The 24118-nt window shown below is 48.4% G+C and overlaps 6 protein-coding genes across 6 annotated transcripts; 2 read left to right on the top strand and 4 right to left on the bottom strand.

Annotated features, from left to right (window-relative positions):
- Nucleotides 1-53: 53 nt before the first annotated feature.
- On the top strand, nt 54-1714 carry GGS25DRAFT_412315 (uncharacterized protein). The gene is made up of 2 exons (XM_049258501.1): nt 54-334; nt 524-1714. Exons 1-2 carry the CDS (start codon nt 263-265, stop codon nt 1604-1606), a joined length of 1155 nt encoding a protein of 384 aa, XP_049113833.1. The 5' UTR covers nt 54-262; the 3' UTR covers nt 1607-1714.
- A 155-nt stretch (nt 1715-1869) lies between these two features.
- On the bottom strand, nt 1870-3058 carry GGS25DRAFT_412321 (NAD(P)-binding protein). The gene has a single exon (XM_049258502.1). The coding sequence runs from the start codon at nt 3003-3005 to the stop codon at nt 2073-2075; it is 933 nt and encodes a 310-aa protein (XP_049113834.1). The 5' UTR covers nt 3006-3058; the 3' UTR covers nt 1870-2072.
- A 1555-nt stretch (nt 3059-4613) lies between these two features.
- Nucleotides 4614-7403, top strand: GGS25DRAFT_533882 (uncharacterized protein; the record flags this gene model as incomplete). Its single annotated transcript, XM_049265719.1, has 1 exon — nt 4614-7403. A coding segment is annotated over one exon (2790 nt), but the record flags the coding sequence as incomplete, so codon positions are not given.
- Nucleotides 7404-8250: 847 nt separating this feature from the next.
- On the bottom strand, nt 8251-15902 carry GGS25DRAFT_503297 (SEN1 N terminal-domain-containing protein). The gene is made up of 5 exons (XM_049262063.1): nt 14942-15902; nt 11274-14885; nt 9334-11218; nt 9149-9277; nt 8251-9096 (listed from the first exon to the last, which is right to left on the bottom strand). The coding sequence occupies exons 1-5, from the start codon at nt 15277-15279 to the stop codon at nt 8998-9000; spliced, it is 6063 nt and encodes a 2020-aa protein (XP_049113836.1). The 5' UTR covers nt 15280-15902; the 3' UTR covers nt 8251-8997.
- A 497-nt stretch (nt 15903-16399) lies between these two features.
- GGS25DRAFT_533888 (DNA glycosylase) lies at nt 16400-18596 on the bottom strand (the record flags this gene model as incomplete). Its single annotated transcript, XM_049265720.1, has 2 exons — nt 16400-18062; nt 18345-18596. The coding sequence occupies 2 exons, from the start codon at nt 18594-18596 to the stop codon at nt 16923-16925; spliced, it is 1392 nt and encodes a 463-aa protein (XP_049113837.1). The 3' UTR covers nt 16400-16922.
- A 2173-nt stretch (nt 18597-20769) lies between these two features.
- Nucleotides 20770-23831, bottom strand: GGS25DRAFT_524555 (amidophosphoribosyltransferase; the record flags this gene model as incomplete). The annotated part of the gene is made up of 13 exons (XM_049264627.1): nt 20770-21128; nt 21208-21270; nt 21336-21550; nt 21699-21918; nt 21978-22002; nt 22124-22405; nt 22459-22490; nt 22634-22704; nt 22785-22882; nt 23324-23373; nt 23478-23553; nt 23604-23653; nt 23714-23831. The coding sequence occupies 13 exons, from the start codon at nt 23829-23831 to the stop codon at nt 20770-20772; spliced, it is 1659 nt and encodes a 552-aa protein (XP_049113838.1).
- Between the last annotated feature and the right edge of the window lie 287 nt (nt 23832-24118).

The following is a 24118-nucleotide window of genomic DNA, read 5'->3' on the forward strand; positions in this document are numbered from 1 at the left end:
GTACATGTAAGAGATGAATTGTGACACAAGGATAGTTAGCTAACCTAGTAATTTCCTGAGACGCGCAACTGTCGCCCTAAAATTAGGTACTACCAGGTACGGTACGTACTATGTAACCATAATAGTGTCTTTTTTAGATCCGATTCGATATCCATTATTTTGTATCTCAACCATGAACAACTTCATAATCTTCATAAACGAATAATTAATACCCATTCTACTTCAAAATACGGATCATTCATTCTCTCGCTACTCGTTGACCATGTTAGTCTCTCTCACCGTCGGTAAAGTCGATGCCGGCGTCACTGTCTTGTTAACCCCCGATAAACGTTTGGTATGTTGCAAACCACCAGCTCCTTATTCTCGTCATTTCCCTCCTCCGAGTCCTTTTTTGAGTATCACCAAGGCGCTATCTGTTTCCCGCTGTCGCAATCCATCGCAAAAGCTCAAGAAGTATTTTCTGGGCCTTTTGATTCCTAATTGGCCATTAACGCTAAAGAAGAAGTCTAACTGAACCATCTAGATCGAGTTCCCTTCCATTCTCCTACCTCCGAACATCATTTCAGGTTCCATAGTCGATATCGCTGTCTCTCGCAACAGCGAATCTGAGGCCAAGTCAGAAGCCAAATTCACTGCCCTTCAAGACCAGATCTATGCTTCCTTCGGCGCTTCCCAGCCTAGCACACCTGTCCTTCGTTGCCGCAATGCCACTCAAACATCCGTGGTCCTCGAATGGGACCCCATCGACCTAGCTACCGCCGACCTTATCTCCCTATCCCTCTACCGTAATGGCCAGAAAGCCGGCAATATCCCCCGACCCTTACAGATGCACAGCACCAAGATCAGTGGTCTTGCAGTTGATACGGAATACACCTTCCATCTCGTCCTGCGCACTACCGCCGGTACCTTTGCCAGCAAGCAGGTCGTTGTCCGCACCCATAAGATGACAGATCTAAGTGGCATCACCATTACCACCGGTATCCTACCAGCGCATACGCGCGAGGAGCTCACCAGAGCCGTTGAGCGCATTGGTGCTAAGATTGTCGACGGCGTGCGCATCGATACCACGCACTTCGTCACTACCGAAGGTCGTGGTGTACCCTGGGAGAAGGCTGTGGAGATGAACATTCCCGTTGTGCGACCGGAGTGGGTCGAACACTGCGAGAGCACTGGCAGGATCTTGGGCGTCACAAGATTCTATCTAGATGCACAAAGACCTGGCCCTCCGGGACCAAACGACACGTCGTCGGTGGCCTCGCCTTCAACTCCCGCAACGACAAGGCAGATCCAGAAGGATCTCCCTCAGACGCCAGCCAAGAATGAAGGGAATAAAGAAACAGAAAGGGAAGAGGAGGAGAAGAGAGAGACTAAAGAAGAAAGTAGCGAAGAGGAGAACGGAACGGAGGCAGAAAACGAAGACAAGACGAGGGCTGCAGAAGAACAGAAAGCAAGACGCGAGGATAAGGACACACAGGAAGTCGCTATACGGCCTGGTAAACCTCTAAAGGCTACGATTGAGAATGTCAGAGATGAGAATAGTTTAGACGAGAAGGCGGCTGCCCCATCTCCTGGGGACGGGGCATCGTTTCAGGACGTGGCGTTGTGAGGATAGTAGTGTACGGCTTGACATGTGTAAGCGCATGGAGTTCTCGGGAGTTCCAAAATGAAAAAAAAAATACCCCCGGCCACGTAATGATGATGATGACTTATTGTCATCTCCAAACTAATTAATTAGGTATACAGCTGTACAGTAGAGTTATTGTATGCGTCTATTGATCTATGCTGACCTTTAAAGGTTGATCTGGATGGAACTGATCTCACCATGGGACATGGGGAGAATTGTCATTCGATGTGTATCTGGGCGGTGAGTAAAGCCTCCGTTGCCTGGATCGTATGTCGATTTCCCCCTTTCTTTCCTATCCGAGTGGCTAGGGTTGATTTCCTCGTCTTCCAAACGTTGTTCTACATAACAGACATCCCTACAAAATAGGTCAGGATTAGAGAAAATTGTGTTCTATTATGAACACAACCAACCATAGCCCCAAAAATCCCCCCCCCCAACCCACACAAGCTCAAGGCAAAACCTCCTCCCCCTTCCAATCCCAGCACCTCCCCCTATCCCCCTCACCCTCCTTCCCTCCACCCCCCCTCCTCCTCACAACCTCCACCATCCTCTCGACCGCAAACTCCGCACTAAACAACTTATCACTACCCACCCTCTCCCAGAACGCCTCGCTGAGCCCCGTGCGGACGGTGCCGGGGTGATACGCGATGGCGGCGGCGTTGGCGCCGGAGCGGGAGCGCAGGTGGTGGTCGAAGGTGCGCGTGAGGCTGACGACGGCGCTCTTGGAGGCGCGGTACGTGAACCACCCGCCGAGGCGATTGTCGGAGGTCGAGCCGACGCGCGCGGAGGCGGTGAGCCAGGTTGCGGTGGTGTTTTCCGCGTCCGCCCCTTCCCCTCCTGCATCACCGTGCGATGACGATGACGATGGCGAAGAGGTTGGCGGCGGCGGCGGCGAGAACACCTCCCCCCACCCTGCTACCCGCGTCCCCCGCCGCGGCAGGAACTCCCCAAACCACTTCATCAGCATCAGGGGCCCCAGTGTATTTGTTTGCAGCATCGCGAGCGCCGCGTCGTGGTCCACGTCGCGCGGGCTCTTCTCCGGGCGCAGAATCCCCGGCAGCGCGAAGGCGAGGCGCAGGTGGTGCGTTGAGGGGGGGAAGAGACGGGCTGCGGTGGCGGAGGCGGCGGAGATGGTGGGCTCGGAGGTTACGTCGAGGGGGAGGAGGTGGAGGCGGGTGGATGCGTCTTTGTTTTGGGAATGGGAATGGGAAGGGGGTGGGGGGGATGGGAATAAGGAATCCAAGAGCGATGCCCGGACGCCCGGGAGATCGGTCCGCGCCGTGGCTAGGATGGGGGCGGTGGTCGTCCGGAGCAGGTGGCGGGTTAGCGCGTGCCCGATTCCACGGCTGGCTGGGGAGACTAGGATCCAGGGTTTGGACATGTTTATATATATATATATAAATCTCTGCTTTATTCAAATCTAGTTTTCTATCAGGATGGGTTGGTGCGGACTGTAGGCAGGTAAAATAGGGTGTAGAGCGTTTCCCTAAATGTGCCAGACCCCTGACGTTAATGATTCATCACTGCTGCTTATCCGAGAATAACTGCTTGTTTGAGATTGGTTTTCAACCAAAGGATGCTACAGGCTTTTATAAATTTAACAAATTTTTATTTATTTATTTCAATGTCGTTTGTTTGTAGAGAGCATTTACATAGTATCAACCAACCTGCTTGTAGCATGAACAGGAGCGAGGCTAGAAGATGTGAAAACAAGGTACAGGATTTCACTTATCTTTATGCTAAGCACCCTCTTAAGTTGATGAAGCTAGTTTAGTAGAGGTGAAGCAGTGGTTTTCCAAGAACCGCACGATATAGAGCGAGCAATTATATCAAGGACTCTTTGAAATATAGGTAAAATGGATCTTTGGCAGCGAGTTAGCCATGCGTAGATACGTACGTAGGGAGGTAATCTACCAGTACCCAAGTACCTAGTAACTGACAGAAAAGTCGAATTAGTATAATACCCAGGATTCATATGATACTTGTGAGCAATTGTTAGCTTTAGTATAAAATAGGGAAAGCTCTCAGCTCTCAGCTCTCGAATCCCTTGAGTGTTTACCTTGAGTGTTTACCCAATGATCAATAAACCCCAGAAGTGGCTTGAATAGCGTCCATCTTGTCTAGCAAGGGAGTCAACAAGGGATATTTTAATAACTACCAGGTGCTTCCGTAAGTCGATCATCCGTCTAATGCCCGACATGAAATTGGCATCCCTTTCGAGGGACGTTCTTCATTGTTGAGGCCGAGGAAGATGAGAATACGTGCTTGCCCTATCTAGGTAGGTACATATCTTGCCGCGTTTCCTCCTCACATCAAAATATTAAACTTCGTCTAATCTACGCAGCTATCCACAATTCGAACGCTGATAAACTCAATTATGTTTTACTTATATTCGTAGCTCCATCACGAGCTTGTCAGTTGAAACCTTACCGGCGAACACCATGCCTGAAATGGATAGGTATAACGACATTGAGTTTCTCAGCCAGGTCGTTGAACTTTACCGTTGACATATCCCTGGGTATTGTTATCTATTATCTACATATATTTGCTCGTATTGACATGGCTTGGGCTTGCGTTTACATACATACGTGTCTACCTACCGGCCTTCTTTAACCGTTGTTGTTATTGCTGTTATCCTCCAAGCATAGAGGATGCTCGTTTATAACACGTTTGAAGTTGTCTTGTCACGTTGCCATGTTCGTCTTGTCAAAATTCACATTTATAGATTCTAAAGGAACTCTTCATCGGTGTAGGTAGTCAGACTTATACCCATCTTTGGTACCCTTGGTCATGTCACGGAAATCCACTGCGGGAGGTGGTGAAGTAAAGGTGGCGTACGTTGTCACTTTTTCCCACATCGGGAAGATAGCGTCGCTTGAAAGGAAATAGAGTTTCTATCTTTCTGCAGTGTCCGTCCCAGAATTTCTCTCAATTCTTTTCTATTTTTATTTCTTAATTTTTTAATATGGAGAGTGTGTTCTTGGACTCGTTCAACCTAGGTGTTTTGGTGGAAAAGGAAATCGTGGTACACACAACCGACAACATAGATGGAGATACCACAATCTTTTGCCATCCGTCTGTCGTATCCATCATTCAATCCAAGTCCAATCTCAGGAGGGAACCAGGAACATCTGGACTGTTGGAAACCACCTTATCTCCCTCACCTCACAAAATGTCTGGCCCCGACATAAGTGAGAATCATCAGGAGACTCTTGTCGACTTCCTCCGCAGCCACTCTCCTCTTCCTCACAATATTACGCCGGCCCCCGACAACTTGACCAATACTCCAGTCGATAAGAAATGGAGTATACTCAAAGTCTTCCGTAAAAGGCGGAAGCGCCGAGAGCGACAATCAACGCCCACCAAACTTCCAGAACATACCGTGTCTACCAGAACTAACAGTGGCAATAATTACATCGCCATATCCATCCCACCAGAACTGGCAGACACAGAACATCCTGATCCGCCTCCACCTCCTCAACTCCCCCCCTTTGTCTCGGAGACAGTAGAAGATGAAAGTCAGGACCCAGAGTTATTAGGAGCATATGGCATGACGTCTCACGAAGGCATGAAGAATCTAAAGTCCGTCACCGAAGAAGCAGACACCGAATCTTTATCCACCTCCTCCCTCGCACCAAGACCATTAACTCACGTAGAAGAGGCGACATGGCTAGAACCTCCTCCACGAGCATCGACCCTACGTCCTACGACTCTGTCCCAGGAAGAAAGCCTGCCCACAAAAGGAAAAGAACCGGACCTACGAAGCGATATAGGCACCGGCTCCCCTAAATACCGCCTGAGTCCCTTAGGATCTATTCGGTCGTCTGAAGCTGCGGAACGGAAACCTAGGTCTCTGACCCGCGGCCACCAGACACAGCAAGGTAAAGGTGAAGACGAGCATCTAAAAGCCACGGATTCGCCAGTAGCAACCGACCCATCCCCCCTTAACGTGGCAGAAACCTCGCCCCCAAAACGAGCGGCGGAGCAAGCCCAACCCAATCAACTAACTCCCGTTCAAACCGAGCAACCCACCAGCGACAGTCTCGTCGCGGCAAAGGACGACGATGACTTGCCCTCCAAAAAACTTAAAAAGTCCAGGAAAGACACTGGCCCCCCTCGCGTGCTCGTAGTAAGCCCACCAGCAGCCCCTATCACGCCACCCATTCGCACATCCAGCAAACGGGCCAAGACGAGCGTATCAGAGCGCGCCGAAAGACAACACAGGAACGCCACCGCCGGTGGCGGGGAGCGACCAGCCTCGCCCAGCAGAGGCGGCATCTGTAGTAACGACGTCATTGAGCGCCGGGGTCTGACGAGCGGTCCGCGGGGCTCCTTTGCTGAGAGCCTGGTGACGACAGCGTCCTCACCGCGAGTGTTGAAGGCGCAGACGGCGACGGCGTACCAGTCCGTGCCTATTGTGGTGCGCCCCCCTTCGCGGCTGGATCTCGAGTCACCTTTGAACCTCAATTTTCCCAACCCACCCGCGGCGGCGGACACCACAGGCCGTTCGGCCGAAGCGGATCTCCTGTCGCTTGCCCCTCCTCCACCTCCCCATCCAGCGAGCGAGACGACGCTGAACCGAAGGGACCGGGTGCGCGAGCGCAAGCAACGAGATATAGAGAAGCTACGAGACCAGCTGCAGCAGCTCCGGTCCGCATCCTCACACCCCCGTCGATCAAAGGACACGACAGACCGGAGACTTCGGCTCGAATCCTCCTCCGCCATCCTCCTCGACCGCTACCTCAATGCCTCTCCCCACTCACGACGGTATCTGGCGGGGAAGCTGTCGGACCTCGGGCCCTTGAGATCCCTGATCGAGTTGAAGCCGCCGTACCTAGCACCCGAAGACAACGCATCGTTGGGGAAGAAAAGTCAGCGAAGAAGTGTTAGCGCGCCTATATTGACTAGTTCCTCGTCGGCATCGCCGGTGGAATCCCCGATGATGCCTTCTCGCGAGGGGGGCACGTCGGCGAATTACCGCCGCAACAAAGAACGGCAAGGACAAGAAGAAGACATCACGGCAGCGTCGAGACGAGTCCAAACTCTGGCGGCAGAGGAGCGGGAGGCGCAGGAGCGATACGCGCGACAGAAGCTCCTGCGGCGGTACGAGAAGCTGAAGGAGAGCCGGACGCGGGATATGGAGAGTCGGTTGCACAGGCTGGAGCGCAACGGTGAGGTGCTGACGCGGTCGTTGGTGACGCTGATAGAAACTCTCAACCAGCTCATGAACGAGCAGCGCACATTACAGCAGCAGCAGCAACAGTCCTCCATGTACTATTACTACCACCCCCCTTCCGTCATCTCCAACCATCCACCCCGCGGCCACCGTCGGCGGGGCTCCGTCTCCCGACGTTCGCAGTCTCTGAGATCTCGACACAGTGATAACATAGCGTTGCGCTCAGAGGAATTAGCCCCGGAGGAGCAGCGGTCGCATAGACATCGCCCGGCGAGTGTTCGACCATCAGGAGGAGGAGGGGAAGAAGAAGGGGAAGGAGAGACAAGACGTCGACGATCGTATTATCTTGAAGAAGAAGACCGTACTCATGGAGAGGAGCTCCAGGAACAGTTGGATTCGCGGACCCGCCATGTCGCTCACACGGGGCATTCATACACTAGCAGTAGCGAACACAGCAACGACGAGGAGGAGAAGGCGGGTGACCTCGGGGCCATGGAGCCCATCATGCATGAACTGCAGGGCGCGGCGTGGCTCGATACCGATCGCCGGCAGATGGAAGAAGGAGAGGAAAAGGAAGAGAACGAGGTCTTTAAGCTGTTTTAAATGTCTGGTTGTGATCTGATCGTGGTGGTCGTTAGCTGATTGATACCCTCGCCCTAATGATCTCTTTTGTGTCTGCCCGCTGTTTCTTCCCGAGGTCTCCTTGTACTGTGAGATGTTAGTAAGATGGGTGTATATGTGTCGTGGTAGGATGTACTCCACATACCTTGAAAACGAAATAGGGGTTACTCCATCTAAAGTAGATGTAGTTGGTTGACTAGCTGGCCGAGTTGAATTGTACAGTACCATCGCTTTATACTACCTCCCTAATACCTACCTACCTAGTTAATCGTTCATTCTAGACCATAGTTTTATTGTCTGATTAAATATCAAATCTCGCAGCATTTACAAGCTTGTGGCTGAGGGCATCTAATGGAAAAGGCACTGCACTGCTTGACTACTAGCTACCTACCTACCTTGTATACGTACGCAGCTAGCGCTTGAAATATATGTACCTACTTATAGATTTTGCTCGGGTAGTACGAAGTAAGGGGTATGTACCTATGTATGTATGTATATGTTCCAATGTTGGTATGTGCCGTGATTGTGTGTACCTACCTAGTAGGCATGCTTCGTTTACGGTACATAGTTAGGTCATTCTCAGGGTTGGGGTTGGGGTTGGAGGCTGAAGTTGGGAGGTACATAGCGATCCATTGGCAAAAATTGCCATCTACGTGTTAAAAAAGAAGGGGGGGTAGGAATGGAATTAACTCTTTCTAGGCATAGGATGATGAAATATGTGTGATACAAAGCTACTCATTAGGCAGGTACGTATTACGTAGATAGATAGATAGATAGATATGCTTAGGTTAGGTAGGGAGGTAGGTATATTTAGGAGGGGTTTTTAAGGGGTGATATACCATTCCATTCACTTATGTATACTCCCTTGGGCAATTCATTTACCTATAACGAATGCCATACCTAGCTTACGGTGGGTGACAGGACATAAATTGCATCCAAGTAACATCACATCAACAGAAGAAGAACTGGCCGAGCGGCCATACGGAGTCATACTTACCTACCTATGCAGGCCCGGCTATAATCTGTAGTCCGCGTGATTCTCCATTCATCGTAATTAATCTTCTTTGGCGAAGTCGAAACCTACGCCTTACGTACGTACGTACATACGTGTGTACCTACTAGCTATCTAACCGATCGTATCTCATGTATCTATCTCCCGTTGTTGAAGAAAGGAGAGAGAGAGAGAGAAGAGTTCTAGAAAAAGAAATCATCATGGATGTGACCGTAACCGTAACCGTAACCGTATCCTAGGTAAGCTAGGTAGCCACCTAACTACTAGGTTATGTAGGCACGGTACTTACGTTAAGCTTTCCCTTCCATTCCCTTCGTGAATTCCTGCCTGCCTGCCTTTTGCCATTACATTAGATACGAGAACCTGGGTATCAACCGCGTGAAGCCAACCGAATTAAGCTCTTTTCTTTTCCGGAAAAGAGTTGGGGGAGAAAACATGTATCGTAACGTGCTACGGTACTGCAATGTCAATGCAAATGTAAATGATACCTCATGACGCCTGCCTCCCTCTACAACAATGAATGTGCTGAAACACAAATGATGTATCACTGATCGAACAGTTTTTCTATCGAGGTCTATTCGGCGGTTTACGTTTGATGAATGGATCAGAAGAAGTAGGTGGCCTCCTTCTTGGAAGTGGTTTAGGTACTTGGCCGGATGGGCCCTGATCACTGTTGTTAACTTGGAAACATACAAAGGCGGGAACTTCTACTTACGCTAGGGGCATTCAGTGGAAAAGGTGGATTGTTGCTTGTAGACGAGGATGGCTGGTCTCTTGGCTGCATCATGGCTCGGGGGCCAGTGGGTGGCATCGGCGCCGGCCTTGACGTGCTTGCACTGATAACCTACGCTCGTTTAGTAATGACTTAATCCAAGTTTTCTTTTGGTTTCCGGGGCTTACCCTCTTCGCCGGTTTGTTGGCTTCATCGGCACCTTCTCTAGTTCGCTTTTGTCCCGAGGTATGGATTACGGGACGTTCAGACGATATAATGGGAGTGGCAATTTCACCGCGTTCATTGATACCACCAAAACTATTGTTGGGTATCGGATATCTTGGCTCTGGCCGGGAAAGGAGAGTGTATTTCTGCGGTAATTGAGGCGTTTGGTGCTTATTAGGTATTCGATTTATGGGCGGAGCATCCTCCATCACCACATCCTCGCCATCATTGTCTCTACGCGGGACAATCGGAGGCTGGCTATAGTTGGGAGTAATAGAGGGTGGCGCTGGAGCCGACGAAATCGTAGGTGGCAATCTGGGGCCGGGCTTTCTAAGAAGAGAGAGGACATCGCCGGTGGTGTAACGGTCACGGACTTTGGCATCCTCGATGAGTTTGTTCCAGAACTCTCCCTGGACGAGAGCCCTTGAGTCTCCGAGAATGTAAAGCGAAGACTTCGCACGGGTCAAACCGACGTTCATACGCCGAATATCTGTCATGAAACCAATACCTCCTGTCGGGCTCGCTCGGACACAGGAGAAGATGATGATCTCGCACTCACGACCCTGGAAAGCATCCGTGGTGTTGAACTCGATCTGTTCCTTGATTCCTTCTCCATAACGACGAGAAAATTGATCACGAAGCTCGAACAATTGGGCTTTGTAGGGAGTGATGATTCCGATTTTCCCCTTTAGGTCCGTCTGGTGGTAATCCGACGATAACCTCTCATATAGTTGCATAGCGACATTCAACTCCTGGTGGTTGACAAGTGACTGACCCTTACGACCTCTCTCTTGGATACCCTTCACATCGAAGAAGCGATATGGACCCAACAGTGGATTCTGGTGCCACGGTTGGTAACGCAATTTCATCATGTTGTCACCATCAAGTAGACGTCGTTCATAGAATTCCTGGCTCGGGAACAGACTAATCTCTGGATGCATACGATACTGGGTATCGAGGAGATGAACATCATCGGGGTGGTTGCGCTGCATACGAACGAAAAGACTCTGGTCGTATCCGTAACGTGCAGCGGACTGAGACAACACCGTTGGCGGAAGTTGTTTTGGATCACCGACAAGGATACATTTAGAGCAGCCATATTTCAATGGGATTAGTGCGCTGAGTTCGACACACTGGGCAGCTTCGTCGATAATCACCGTTTCGAACTCAACTTGCAGATTCTTGAACATCTCGTGTCCACTACCACTGAGCGTGGCGCAGAGGACTTGCGAAGTGTTGAGGATCTCTTGCTGGATTTGACGTCGTCGAATCTCACTTTCCCTTGCAGCAGTGTTTCCACTGTCTTTATCTGCGTCGATCTTTGCGCCAATCTGAGCCTGCCGACGTTTTAACTCGTCAAACTTCCTCTGCAGTTGATTTGTCTGCGTGCGGTCTTCAACTAGTCTCGAGGCTTCCAACTGTGGTCGTAGATCAGCCAATTCCTGCTTGATCTGACCGGCTTCCTTGTGCATCAGATCTCGGGAACTGGGGCCTCCATTCTGGCCTGCGGCGCCTTCTACACGTGCCTTGACCATTTCGTCCAAAGTGACATCCCTGACCGCAGCATTGATGGCATCGCTGCGACCAAGACGTAGTACGTTGATCTTGTGCGTAGATCCAGTGGTAGACTTGACCCCTTTTTTGAGACGCAGGACTATCTCGTCGACGGCAGCGTTACTTGGAGCACAAACAAGTAACTTCTTGGCCATACCTTTGTTACTACTCATTGCATGTGATCCTCCTGGCCCTTTAATAGCAGTAGCAGTACCGCTCGTGTTAGAGAAGTGACCAGTAAGCAAGGCACCGACCATGGCTACGATCGTTTTTGTTTTGCCAGTTCCGGGGGGACTTAATTTTGTTAGCTAACTCTTATTCATATTGATGACGATACCATCTCACTTACCCCTGGACTAGCGTGAATGCATCATTCTCCTTTGCATTCAGAATTGCCTTAGCCTGGCCAGTATTCAGCTCATAATTTTCCATGATGCTCTGTACGGCCTCCGGACTAAATTTGAGCATAGGTGAAGGCTTGGCCTCGAGAACCTCCGGCATTAGATCGTAGTACTGGAGACTTTCTAACGAGGCATATTCACGTTCGATAGTAGTCATGTTGGTGATCTTAACGGTATGCAATACGGCCTGTGGCACCATCTTAGACAGGATGCCGCCGGCCCGGCCACTTAACCGATATTGAACTTCCAGACTACCATTCTTGTACTGAGTGCGCCAGATACGAGCAAGACAATGCAATGCGTTCGGAGATTCTAGCGGGTTAGAAGCTTCAGAAAATAAAATAATATCTCCTTCCGATAGAAACTTGTCCTTGCTTTCAGCTATCGGCATTGCTGTGCTAACCTCAACGAACTTGTCAACGTTCATACGATTGATGACTTTAATTTCGAAGGGCTTTGATGTTGTTTCATCCTTGGCTGTCACGAATGACCTCCACGCCTCATATATCAACAGCGGCAAGAAGGTCTCCTTGTATTCTCGTGGATCGCCATAAGTGTCTGAAACTTTGGAGCATTTTATACCATTTGGTGGATCGTTACCTTCATGAAAGATATCCCATTCAAGAATAGCTTGATGCAAAACGTCCATCGGGGGGATTAGACGCGCTCGCATATCCTTGGCTGAACGCTGAATCTTCATCTTCTTCACCGGGAGGCGCGGAGCGGGCTTCATGGACTGCGCCCCTTTGGACGTACCTTTCTGTCCCGTGGCAGTCCGGGCCAAGAAATCAGCATCGTCGCTATCCGAATCGTCCTCGTCTTCGGATGATGAATTGACCATGATCTCACTCTTTTGTGGTGCATGGTCCTTACCCTGAACACCAGAAAGCCCCTGAAGACCGGATCCCTCACCCGTGACCAACGGCTTATTATTTCGCAGGGCTCTTGCCCGAGCAATTGTTTCGGCATCTCGTTTCCGTTTTTCTTCAGCTTCCCTCTGTCGCTTCTCACGCATGAGTGCTCCCGCATTGACTCCGGGTTTGGGCTCTGGCTTGCGAGATTTGAGTTTTTGCAAAATAGCCTGGCTTTGGGTTGAAGAAGAGGCTTTGAGCATCTCAGAAATATCACTGCTGGGCCTCTTTCCTACAACGCTCTTATTAGGCGCTCTGGGCTCGCTGGATACATCGTCCGCCGACTTTGACCAAGCGTCAATCTTCGTCTGTTTCTTGACAGGCTCGACTTTCTTGATTGAGATGATCTGGAGGTCATCTTCTTGAGTATCTTCACCCAAAGCTCGTATCAACTCAGCCCGTTGACGGTCGTCCATGTTCGTTTGAGTGCTATATCGTCCATCTGGCCTTTTTACGCAAGTATTCTTCACGAACGCGAGGGGTTGAGGGGGGAGTTCCATATCAAACTCAACCAGGCGCCTCAGCAGTTTGCCGAGGACATTGACAATGACCGTGACAAGATAGTGATCCTTCAGACGGAGCATCTTGCAAAGTCCCATACAATATTTTCGAGGCTGCTCCAGAATATCTTTCATGGCTTGCTTATCGACTTGCTCGCCATCATCGGCTATGTTAGAGACCGCAGACTGGGGGCTTAGTGCAGAGGCCAAAAGGCCATCCTGGGCTAAGAGATCCTCAGCGAGTTCCATGGCCTCTCGACAGAAGTTTTTCATGGATTCCATCTCGATAAGATAGCTCCAGCCTTCTGTTTGATGAAAGGCGTTGTCGAGGAAAACCCATTGCGCATTCCACCAGGATCCGAGTACCTCACGCTCTGCATTATTCAAGGACTTTGAACGCAGAATACCAGATGACGGGTCGCAGAGACTACTGAGAATATCTCTCGAATAGCGAATGATGTTGAACTGGGGCGACCAAAGGGATTTCCTCCCGGTAATTTCGGTAACAACTGCTGTATAAGAGGACAAAGTGAGACTGAAGTAACTTTGAAGTAATTGCTGTACAGCATCTGTTCTCCTCATCTCGTTGGTGACTGTCTTGATGAAGGAGGCTCCGGCCTGGCTTATGTTCTCTTCGCCGTGGACAAGAGATGCCACAATAGGTAGGATCGTAGAAGGATCTAGGCAGAATTTTCTCAGTGTAGCTTCGCTGAAGTCGCCGAATCTCTCGATCATTCGCCCTATGACCTCGGTCGTTTTCTGAAATTCGGTATTGAATTCCCTCTTTGTTGCGGATAATTCTTGCCTCTTTGGTGGGCGGAACACTTCCACGGCGATCAACGGGCGGGTGGCAATCAGCATTGCCTTGGCAATCTCATCTGCACCAGGCTGGAGGAGTTCCAGGAATGCTTCCCAAAGACCTGACGAGTTACGTTTGACCTCCCGCTGGACATGGCTATCGCTATTCTGAAGTGCATTAAACTCCTCGACGGTGATACGGGAGTCCAAAGCTAGGCCAAATTTCACTACGGATAGACCTGCGTGTACCATAGTCGCATTACGCTGGTCATCCGAGGGAAGCTGCGCCAGCTGGATGATCAGATCTTTATATTTCAATGCCAGGTTCAGAATCGGATTAGTGTGGATAGTAGAAGAGCCTGCATGAAGCTTATAACTGGGGGAAGCAAAAGCTTCTAAAGTCGCCGACAAGGTCTCAACTGCGGCAAGAGAACAAGCCACCTTACCCCCAGGTGTCATACTAGAGCCTTGGGCATAGGTCTGAAGGAAATGATGCAGAAGCGAATCACAGACATCACTCTTCTGGTGCGTGGGAACTGATTCTACGAAAGGTTTAACCCAAGATATGGCAGCAGGACCATCTAGTATCATCTCATGTTCTCCAGACTGCGAAAGCAATGGCTGGAAGGCGGGACTACCAAATATCTGTTGGGCAACGGCTGTATGTGAGTAGTGGCTGTACGCATCCCAAAAAGCCTTGGGGGACTTCTTTATGAGCGCACAAAAGGCCTTGAGTATCAGTTTTAAGATGGGAACTGAACTCATTCGCGGTATCTGGGCAATCATCAAGTCATATATGTTGGGTTGAATGGCCATGCCCCGCAAGGAATGAATAACGAGATTCTCATCGAGAACATTCAGAATATGCAAAAAAGCTGGCCAGAATCGAAGTAGATACTGGGGAGACACACTGCCATCATTTGCTTTCTGGATGGCATCGGCAAGGTTGTCGTGGATGGACCACTCGAAATCCTCGGCAGTGATAGTATGCTGCCTGGAGAATGTGTGGACGGCGAACTTATTGCGCGTTTCGTCCTCCTCGAAAAGAAAGTAGGTGATCGTGGGTAAGACCTCATCTAACTTGAGTATTTTGCGTCTCTGGATGGATTCGAAAACGTAATTAAACTGCTTTCGGTTCTCGGGAAGACTCAGATAGGGCATGCAACATATAGATTCGTAAAGGGCGATAAGAAGTCCCTCTCTATCCTCTTTAAGGAAAGTGCTCTGGCCAGCTATGCCATTGTGGGCTTTGATGAACTCGGCAGCGCCCTCGAGGCCTTCGGTAATGCGGACAAAGTCGAATTGGTTTAGACGTGCTTCCATCTGGGACACGACAGTGTCATCATAGCTCCTGCTCACTAGATTAGTAGCAGATTTCAAGTGAAAGTAGGTGAGATTAAGACTTACTGAGCAATGTCTTTGAGAAAAGGCTTCCGTCCCTTGTGCCAGTTGCGTACACAAGTGGCACAAGACTTGAGGCACGCATTGGTCCGTTCCTTGAATTCATGGCTTAGCGGGCCCTCTGGAAGGCCTAATATTAGTGAACAGACATAGGTCTGATTCAATCTATCATCTCCGTCTTCCAATCGTTGTTTTTTCTCAGCAATGCTGATTTTACTCGGGGCGTCTAGATCATCGTAGAGCTCGTCATCCTCCTCCGAGATCCTCGGGCAACATAGATGACATTCGGACGGGAATTCGCGGAGTTTGCTGAACGCGGTTTCGAGCAAATTGTCAACAGACATGTTGGTTCGTATGGCGCATGTCGCCGCGAGACTGATCTGAAAAGCGGTGGGAGACCGTCGAGGAAAGGGAGAACAGAATTCGGAAGAAGGTTGATTATCGAGTGGAGATTCTGTTTATCGCCTGGATATGGATCTGGGCCTTCAATTGTATTAGGGAAGGGGAACTTGGGATCTTGAATATCTCCAGAGTTAAAATAATAAGGATGTAGGTAGGCACTTGGGAAAAATTCGGGCAGGGAAAAGGGTAACAAAGGTAAGGAGGTGAAAGTTCGGTATTCTTTGGTGGTGACTACGAAGAAGGCTTATGAATGAATGCTTCCTACAGAAAGAAGATGAACTCCAAAATGAAAGACAGCTTGAAAAAAGTTGTCCGATATGCACATAGGCATAGCAGTTGGAATGGGCAAGCAGATCTAGAGTGCTAGAATCATGCGACTAGGTGCGATAGAAGTGGATGATGTAGATGATGTAGTAAGTTCTGGCGCGGGTTCTAGTGCTAGCTCCGGCGCGTGAAGTTTCCATAGACGTGCCAAAGCCCGTTCCACTGTATCGATAAGACTTTAATGAGAACCCAACAGGGTTCAATGTTACTAATGTATGTACAATACGGCAGGGGCCAAATGAGAGCCTGTAGGGCACTAAATCACCCTACCCTACTAAGGTAGGTAGGTCGGCGTGACAGCGTGCTGTGTGCTGTGCTAATGCCCTATCGGCTCTGGAATAAAGTGGGGCATCATGCGGGCGGGATCGGGGAAGTGTGGGGGGGACCGATTCTAAATACAACATTTCCATGCAACTTATACCTATAAAATAAAACCTCAAAATTGTCGCCGGTGCTTGTATCATATTAAGCAGATCTTAAAGTTTTTATTCGATGGATAAAGCCTCTAGTTTCACTAGTTGAAATGGAAAGGCTGCCTTAGGTAAGTAGTCATGTTCTTTCTTGTATTCCAGCTACTACTAGGGTAATAAGGTACACCTACCTAAGGTAATGCCTTAACCTAGACAACTCGATGTAAGTGTCTGTCTTTGGTGCTGGGAAGGTAAGTATCTAGGTCAGTGACACTTGATACCTCCAGCGCTTCTCTAGGGATATGCATTGGATATCCTACCGGAGCCCTATGCATCTAGGCAACCTACAAGTATGCTGTGCTGTTAGTGCTGGCCGACCAGCTAGTCACTACATCCTTTCAAACGTAGACAACGATCGAGAGCAACCATTTCACAAGTATCCAGAAATATTAGGCAAGTCACAAACACAAGTTCCAAGTCAAGTAATAATCGATTCTGGGGGCCTTTGCCCCCACCAATATATTAGACAGGACACAGGTCTACTATCTAAGTGAAGGGCTAACCTAGGGAAGAATTTCCAGCAAACGTGTAGGAAAATTGATGAAGTGTCATTAACACAAGCAAGTATGACCAAGCATCGCTGTATCGCTAATCGCTCAAGAGTGTGAGTAAGCATGAGCCAACATGTTGATTTGTACATGGGTGTATGGGCGAAATATGAGCAGAGATACATAAGCATCAGCTCATGTATGTGCGAAAGCAAAAGTGAAAGGGGGTAAGGTATAAAGATGCCCGCCAATCCAGTATTTGGTGAATAGATGAGCGGCTACCAGATGGGCACATCCATATCATCATGCCTTGTCCATTGTCGGCTCTTTCTTCGGTTTGGCTTTCGATTGCCGCTTATCAAATCGATCCAGAAGAGCCTCGAGGGGACAGTCCTGGAGCATCTTCCAATCTTCTGTTCCCGAGACCGTGCTTCGCTTGCATTTTACACAGGTCTGTCCATGACGGATAAATAGCTGGTGGAGACCATACTTGAGGTTGTCTGGACATCGGACTTCGAGGTGACTGAACACATCATCCTCGGTCGCTTTCTCGGGAACCCATCTCAACCACTTCGCAAACTTGTTGACATGTGTGTCAACCGCAAAGCAAGGCCTCTGGAGACAAAATAGTATGACACACGCTGAAGTCTTCACACCGATTCCAGGGTACTTGGTGAATTGTTTCATCGCTTCGTCAACCGGCACGCCGTGGAGATGGTCGAGTGAAAGGATATTGTGTTCCGTTTTCAATATCTCAAAATCCTTTTGGCCGTCAGTCTTGTCGGAAGCGGCAAAAACACTTGCCTGCTCGCCTGTGTTTCGCTCTTTGAGATAGGCTTCACGACGTTCAATGTTCTCCTGGTACACCATGTCGAGAATATCCTTGATGCTCTTTGCCTTGGTGTTCGCCAAGCCCCCCACACGAATTGCATCAACCACATCCTCAAGGGGGGATTCTCTAACATTGTTCCAGTTGATGCTCCCCTTTCCGATCCCTTCTTCTAAAATCCCAAACCTTTTTACTAGGCCCTCTAGCATCTTTGCGGCACCGCCGAAAGTGACGGCACCGCTCAAAAGCGTTCTTATCAAGGCATCAAGAACAGACGGGACCTCGCCACATCCTGTCACCTCAAGGGAAGGGGAAGGGATCACGTCGGGTGCTTGAGCCGGAACATCATCATGCATCTCCTTCAGCAGATCGTAGACCTTTTGACACTGTTCCGCGCTTGGTGCTTTCCATTCAGGGAAAGGGCTTTCGCCTGGGGTGAGGCCATACGGGTTATCTTTTGTCTTTCTAGCCTTTCTTTTTGCCTTCTTGGGCTGATGGCCAGGATCAACGAGATCATAGTCTCGGTAGTCTGTTGTCGTTTGACTCTCTGTTTGGCGTTTTCGCTTTTTTGCCGCTGTTTTGGTATCTTGCTCATCGGCACTAGATACATCTTCCTTTTTGATGAAATCTTCACATTTCACGCTTTGTGTTCTTGGCCGCAAGAGTCTACCAATCTGGCTTGTGCCATTGATCCCGGAATTGACTGCTTCGGGCTCTTTGGTGACATCCTCCGCCTGGGCATCCTTGATACTCTCTGATGGAACCGATTTCGTGACTTTGAATTTAATGAACCTCTGGTACAGAGGTTTCGGCGATTGCATATCTTGTTGAATAGTGGTGGGTCTCGTGGACTTAGTTGTAATAGGAGAATCGCGTGAAGTCTCTGAGGTATTTACTTCTGCTGCCACTGGTGTTGTTGCAGATAGCATTTCTGCAATTGACGCTGCCTTGTTTATGGCAGAAATAGGTCGTCCCTTGTTGGTAGATTCCGTGTCAACGCTGGATTCGATGTCGGCGATATCTGATGGTTTAGTAATAGGTAGCTCCTTTCTCGATCCAGTCTGTGGAGTAGAACCCATATTGTGTGGTAGAACCTCCCAACCGCCTTTGACAGGTACGGCCTGTGCCTTGCGACCACGTCTTGCCATGTTGCCTATAACCCACGTAAGATCCTAAGTATGTATGACTAGGTGGTTGAAGTAGGCTAAGGTGAAGGAGTGGCCTAGTAAGGAAATACCGTAGGTTTAGGGGCAAGGTACAATGGGGTTATCAACTTGTTGCCGACACCTAGAAGATAGAGATCTTGATGAATTGGACTATATATCGTGGACGAGTAGTTGTGGCTGTCGAGATATATAAGGACGATATATAGAGATGTTGGTTATATAGAATAATATGGGCCATAAAGGGGCTCTAGGTTCACACGTGTACCAGTCCCTAGCGACTCTCGATCATTATCGTGAGATTTTTCTTTCTGTGTCGTCCTTCTCTACACATGTCAAAGTGTTAGTACCCTGACTTTCTTGGAGTATCATGAAGTGGGTGGCGTTAAGTCCGTGGAAAGAGCAACTAGTTCAGTTTCTTACATTGATAATCAGTGTCTGAACTGGCGGCGGCGTGAACCAAGGACACGATAAAGAAATATGCACTCCACTGCAGCTCAATAAAGGAGACAGATTTGGTTCATTATGTCGTCGAAAATATGTAATATTTGGTCAGCCTGTGTGAACTCTTCCTGATGGGGCAATCCTTAGTCGACGGTTGCGCATATCATCACGCGTAGGCCGTAGATTGAAAATAATGTATCGAGCTTATTCACTAGTGGCTCGGTAACATAGGTCAGATTTTGGTGACCAATAACACTATAATATGTTGCTCTTACCTGTCGCGATGGTGCAGTAGAGAAGTAGGTAGTTGGTAAAGTGGATACGTCTCTAACCAGGGTAGTTTAATCTTTACGACTGAAGACGCTGATAGGGGTTGAATATCGGGCGCAGATGCGTGAAAGATACGTGTGAATATTGTGTTAGTGATGTAGTTTTCACGACGGCAAAGACCGATATTGCGGAGTGTATGCCGTGGTGTAGACTGCAATGCGCAGAGATGTTCTAGATTTTCCAGACTGCAGAGGATCCATGTATCAACTATGATGAGCCGAGGTGCAGGCTATAAGGTGCTGGAAAATGATCAGGGTAGGAAATAAATCGCAGTATAAGTTACTGCCAACTACGATTCAACGCCAGGTCGCCGATTTTTCAACGTTGATATATCGTCTGAGCGTGTCACCAACGAAAGAATTTTATGAATATTTACTTGTAGAAAAGAAAAAAAGAGATGTGCGATGCGTCGTATCGAGAAGGACCTAGGTAGATGGTAAATGGAAGGAAGTCCTTGGGTTGATATCAAGTACTATGTATGGACAGTGACAAGATGACGCACCATCCTCCTACCGTGCCTTCCTTCCCTTTCCTATTACCTACCTTTTGATGGTCACGGCGTGCTTGCCCTTAAATCATGGACTAATCGCCACTTCCTAAGGGTAGGTATTCTACAAGGGCTTTTCTAATTCAGGGAAGCCACTCAGAATCGCTAGGAAGGACCGAAGAGCCCTAAGTAATTTGTGACTGTTCAAAATATTACACTCGGATAGGAAAGAACCCAAAATTAGCCGAGGAGACAGCCCTGTAATTACCCCTATTTTCGCAACTCTCTAAATATTTACGTTTGGCAGGTACCTACATGTTGTTCCATGCTGTTCCTTGGATACGCTTTGATAGTATACCGCTGTCTGATACCATGTAAAAGAGCAAGAAGTCCCTGTAGAAAGTGAGAACTGGACTCAAAGAAATTTAGACCGTTAAATCAGGGAATATCAGGTAGGAATTTTGAATGTCCCCCTTCACTATCTATATAAGCAGAAAACAAAAGAATCGTCTTATTTGTCATTTCCGTTTGGTTCTAAATGGAAAAATGGAAACTTCATATCAGTGAAAACCCACAGTTAAGTATGTGCCTACAGAGTGCCTACTAGTATCAATATTAATACATGGGCGCGTTGAAGGTGCTTCGATAAGGTTAAGACTACTGCAAGCACAGGCTGTCAATAGACCTGGTAGTGTTCTCAATGTGCGCCGCTTTGAAATAACTTATAACAGCCCTGGGAAGGCATGCACCTCTATAGGAGTCAACTTAGAAGGTATATGGACCTTATAATTAGGATCAGGTAGCACGTTACGAGAATCACAAGGGATCAGGTCCAGCTAAGTTGGTATTTACATTCTTTATTGGTATGCTAGGCTTCTCTCCATTGAGTATTAACGCCTAATGTCGCTCGGGCTCATTGGCAACATTATGTATGCTAATGTCTTCCCGAGCGATAGGAGGGGAGCCTCCATTGTGCTGCGAATCTTTGTGGGAGGCAAATCCATTTGTTCCAGCCTGTTTATGACCTGCAAGCAATGTTGGACCACTACTAGAAACTTGCGCATCTGTAGCGTGTTTCTGTTTGACACCGCGTATTTGGTTGAGGTGTTCAAAGTACCCTTCAGGTACTGGTGTGACATATGTACCGCAAAACACTCCAACCTCAAACTCTTTGGGGCCATTTGGCGGCGAAAGCTCCGCACAGGCTGCCTTCAGGTCATCAAGATCCTGATAGATGACCTCCTCTGCATCGATGCCTATAAGTTCTATGTCAGTTACTGCCCTTTACGGAGGAATCATATGAGTGGGGGTGGTCATCATAAAGGCTCGACTTACTCTTGGCAATAGCGAAGCGATCTTTTCCAGAGGCTATCAATTCCGTGGGACTGGCAAGGTCAACTAAAGGCATTATGTTAGTATATTATAAATGGCCAAGGATGAGTTGCAGAGCATAGGTCACTTACTGCCGTAGATGTGAGGAGCTGTGATTGGAGGAGCACAGCTAGCGAATATGACCTTGCGCGCGCCGGCCTCACGTGCCATTGCCACGATCTCTCTTGACGTGGTGCCTCGGACAATTGAATCGTCAACGAGAAGCACGCACCGCCCTGCGAACTCTGTCTGAATAGCGCTGAGCTTTCTTCGTACCCCCTTTTGACGTGCTCCTTGTTGTGGCATTCTGTAACACATTCAGTTAATAATTGCCAGTCTTAAAATTAACAAATGAGAGTTACTACGCCCGTTTGACTTGTCAAAGGGCTTGCAACTACCAAATAAATTTGGTAGGATGACTCATCATGAATGGATTATGAAAAGGGGGGACAAACATAAATGTCCTGAACACGTATCTGTTCTTGACGAAGCCTTGGCAGTATGGCTTGCCTAGACGTTCAGATACGCTGGCGGCTGACGTATTCGACGTCTCGGGTATCGGAATGACCGCGTCAATATCCTTAATGACGTCGTCACCAAGGAGCTCTCGTATTTTGTCTGCCAGTTTGTAACCCATCCTCTGTCGGGAGGCATGGACACTGATTCCATCGATGACTAAAAAGCCGGCATCATTAGACTGGTCCAGTGGTAATTGGAAAGTAGTAGGTACTCACCAGTGTCTGGTCTTGCGAAATAGACCTGAAGTATGAATGGTTAGCATGGTCTTAGAACAATACAAGACGGAGGGATTGCCAGAAGACGTAGCCGATAATTTTCAGTAAAGTAGTTGGAAAGAAAGTAGGCCAATAACTCAACTTACATATTCGAATATGTCTGGCGAGTACGACTTCTGCTTTTGGACTTGGTGGAAAACTGGTGCCCGACCCTTCTGTATGAAGACCGCTTGGCCTGGCAATATATCCCGGATATTGTGAAAGCCAAGCTGTCGTAGAGCAATCGATTCAGACGCAAGCATATAGTCCGTTGCGCCGGGAAGAGTATCTGACTCTCTCTCGCCAAGCACTAGAGGCCTGATACCATATGAATCTCGGAAACCCAAGACACCAAAACCAGCGATCATTGCGGTACAGGCCCAGCCACCCTAAGTCGATAATTAGCTTTCATTATATTGCCTTATAGGTAAGCATAACGTACCGAGCACCGCTCGTACATCCGGGCCAGAGCATCTATGATTTGTTAGCATTCTGAAGGAATTAAACACTCTTGTTCATCTGTCTCATCACTTGCCACTCTAATCACATGGAAAGGCAATCAACCGAAGGCGAGGAAGAGACAGAATCAAGTGGGTAGGGTAGTTAGAATAACGTACTGAATATGTCGTCTGTGTTGACTCTGGCTTTTCCTGTCTCGTTTAATTCGTTGGCGAACACATTTAGCATGCTAATATTATGTTAGTGCTCAGCATTTATTCCGATAAATATATATACAAGTGAACCAAGGTCTTTATTAGGGAAACTTACAGCTCACTATCGCTATCTGTATTTATATGCCTGTGTGCGACAGTATCAAGGTACTGGCGTAGGTCAGGGGCGTTGATTAGGTTTCCATTATGCGCAAACTATAATGTCTCTGGTTAGCAATTATTTCAGATGGTCCGACAGGTAGCCCCAAGCATTGAAACAGTGAGAAATTGTCCTCGCAAACAATTTGTCTAAAGAAACATGTGAATCCGAACCGACAAGAGGGCTACGCGCATGCCTCAAGTGAAGCCCACATTTGCTAGCGGTAAAAATGTAGCAATTGGTTAAGACAAGGAAACAGAACTTACACATATGCCATAGGGACTGTTAACGTAAAATCTACAAAGAGTTAGCATACGTCCGCGGGCCTAGAGCCTGACTTCACAGATGTCCCCCAGAAAGGACTAAGAGGGGGGAAGGACAACGAAAGAGCAACATTTAAACATACTATGCAAACGTTAGCACAAGGAGATCAATTGCAGCAGGACAAAAGCCTTATAAGTAAATGGCTTATTGCCTAAGAAATGATTTAGACTGACCGGTTGTGACTCTGCATTGGATGATGTGCCTGCAGTGGGGTAACGTAGATCTATATCAAGAGTAAGTAGTTGTCATACAAGCACGAGGGTGAATTAGACTAGTCAAGGATATAAAAGAGATAGATGTTAAGGCACTGGTGAAGGAGGAACATACGCCCAATACCCATTGAACCGGGCAGATCTCGAACCCTCAGGCCGTCGCCGAACACTTTAGCAGCCATTCCATTGCCCTGTTATAGGAGTTAGATATGAGCTTATAACTTGGGACAAGCCATATTACCTTGCACTGATATATGCGACCACCGGCAGCGCAAGTCGCTATTCCGCAAGCTAGATAGAGTTAGTTTTCAACTTTTCGGCTGTCTTGTTGATTGATATCTCAATACGAACCATCTTGTCCTCTATGTTGGAGGAAATACAAGGCTTCGTGGAGTGCCACTGCGGCTTTGCAGGGGGCATCGGGGTCATCGCTGACATGGCCTAAGATGAGGCCAAGTACACCACACATGATTTCGAAGGTGATGAAGTTGGAAGGTCTAAGTGTATATGGGTGGTTAGTAGAATTCAAGTTGTGAGGTAGTTGTTAATCTCGCAGATAACAACAGAGCAGCAACTTGGACGTAGGAATACGTATTAGGTATATGTGTAGTGTCCAAATCAGGAACAAACATCAGGGCAAACATCAAGAATGATGGAAGTTACTCCTCAGCGCTACTAAGCCGTCTTTTGGAGGTAGGTGGGGAGGTAAATACTGTTCAGAGTGGATGTATCCGCAGCATATGCTAGGCAGTCGAA

The sequence above is a fragment of the Hypoxylon fragiforme genome (assembly GCF_022984875.1).
Source record: "Hypoxylon fragiforme strain CBS 206.31 chromosome Unknown GGS25scaffold_8, whole genome shotgun sequence".
Classification (NCBI taxonomy): domain Eukaryota; kingdom Fungi; phylum Ascomycota; class Sordariomycetes; order Xylariales; family Hypoxylaceae; genus Hypoxylon; species Hypoxylon fragiforme.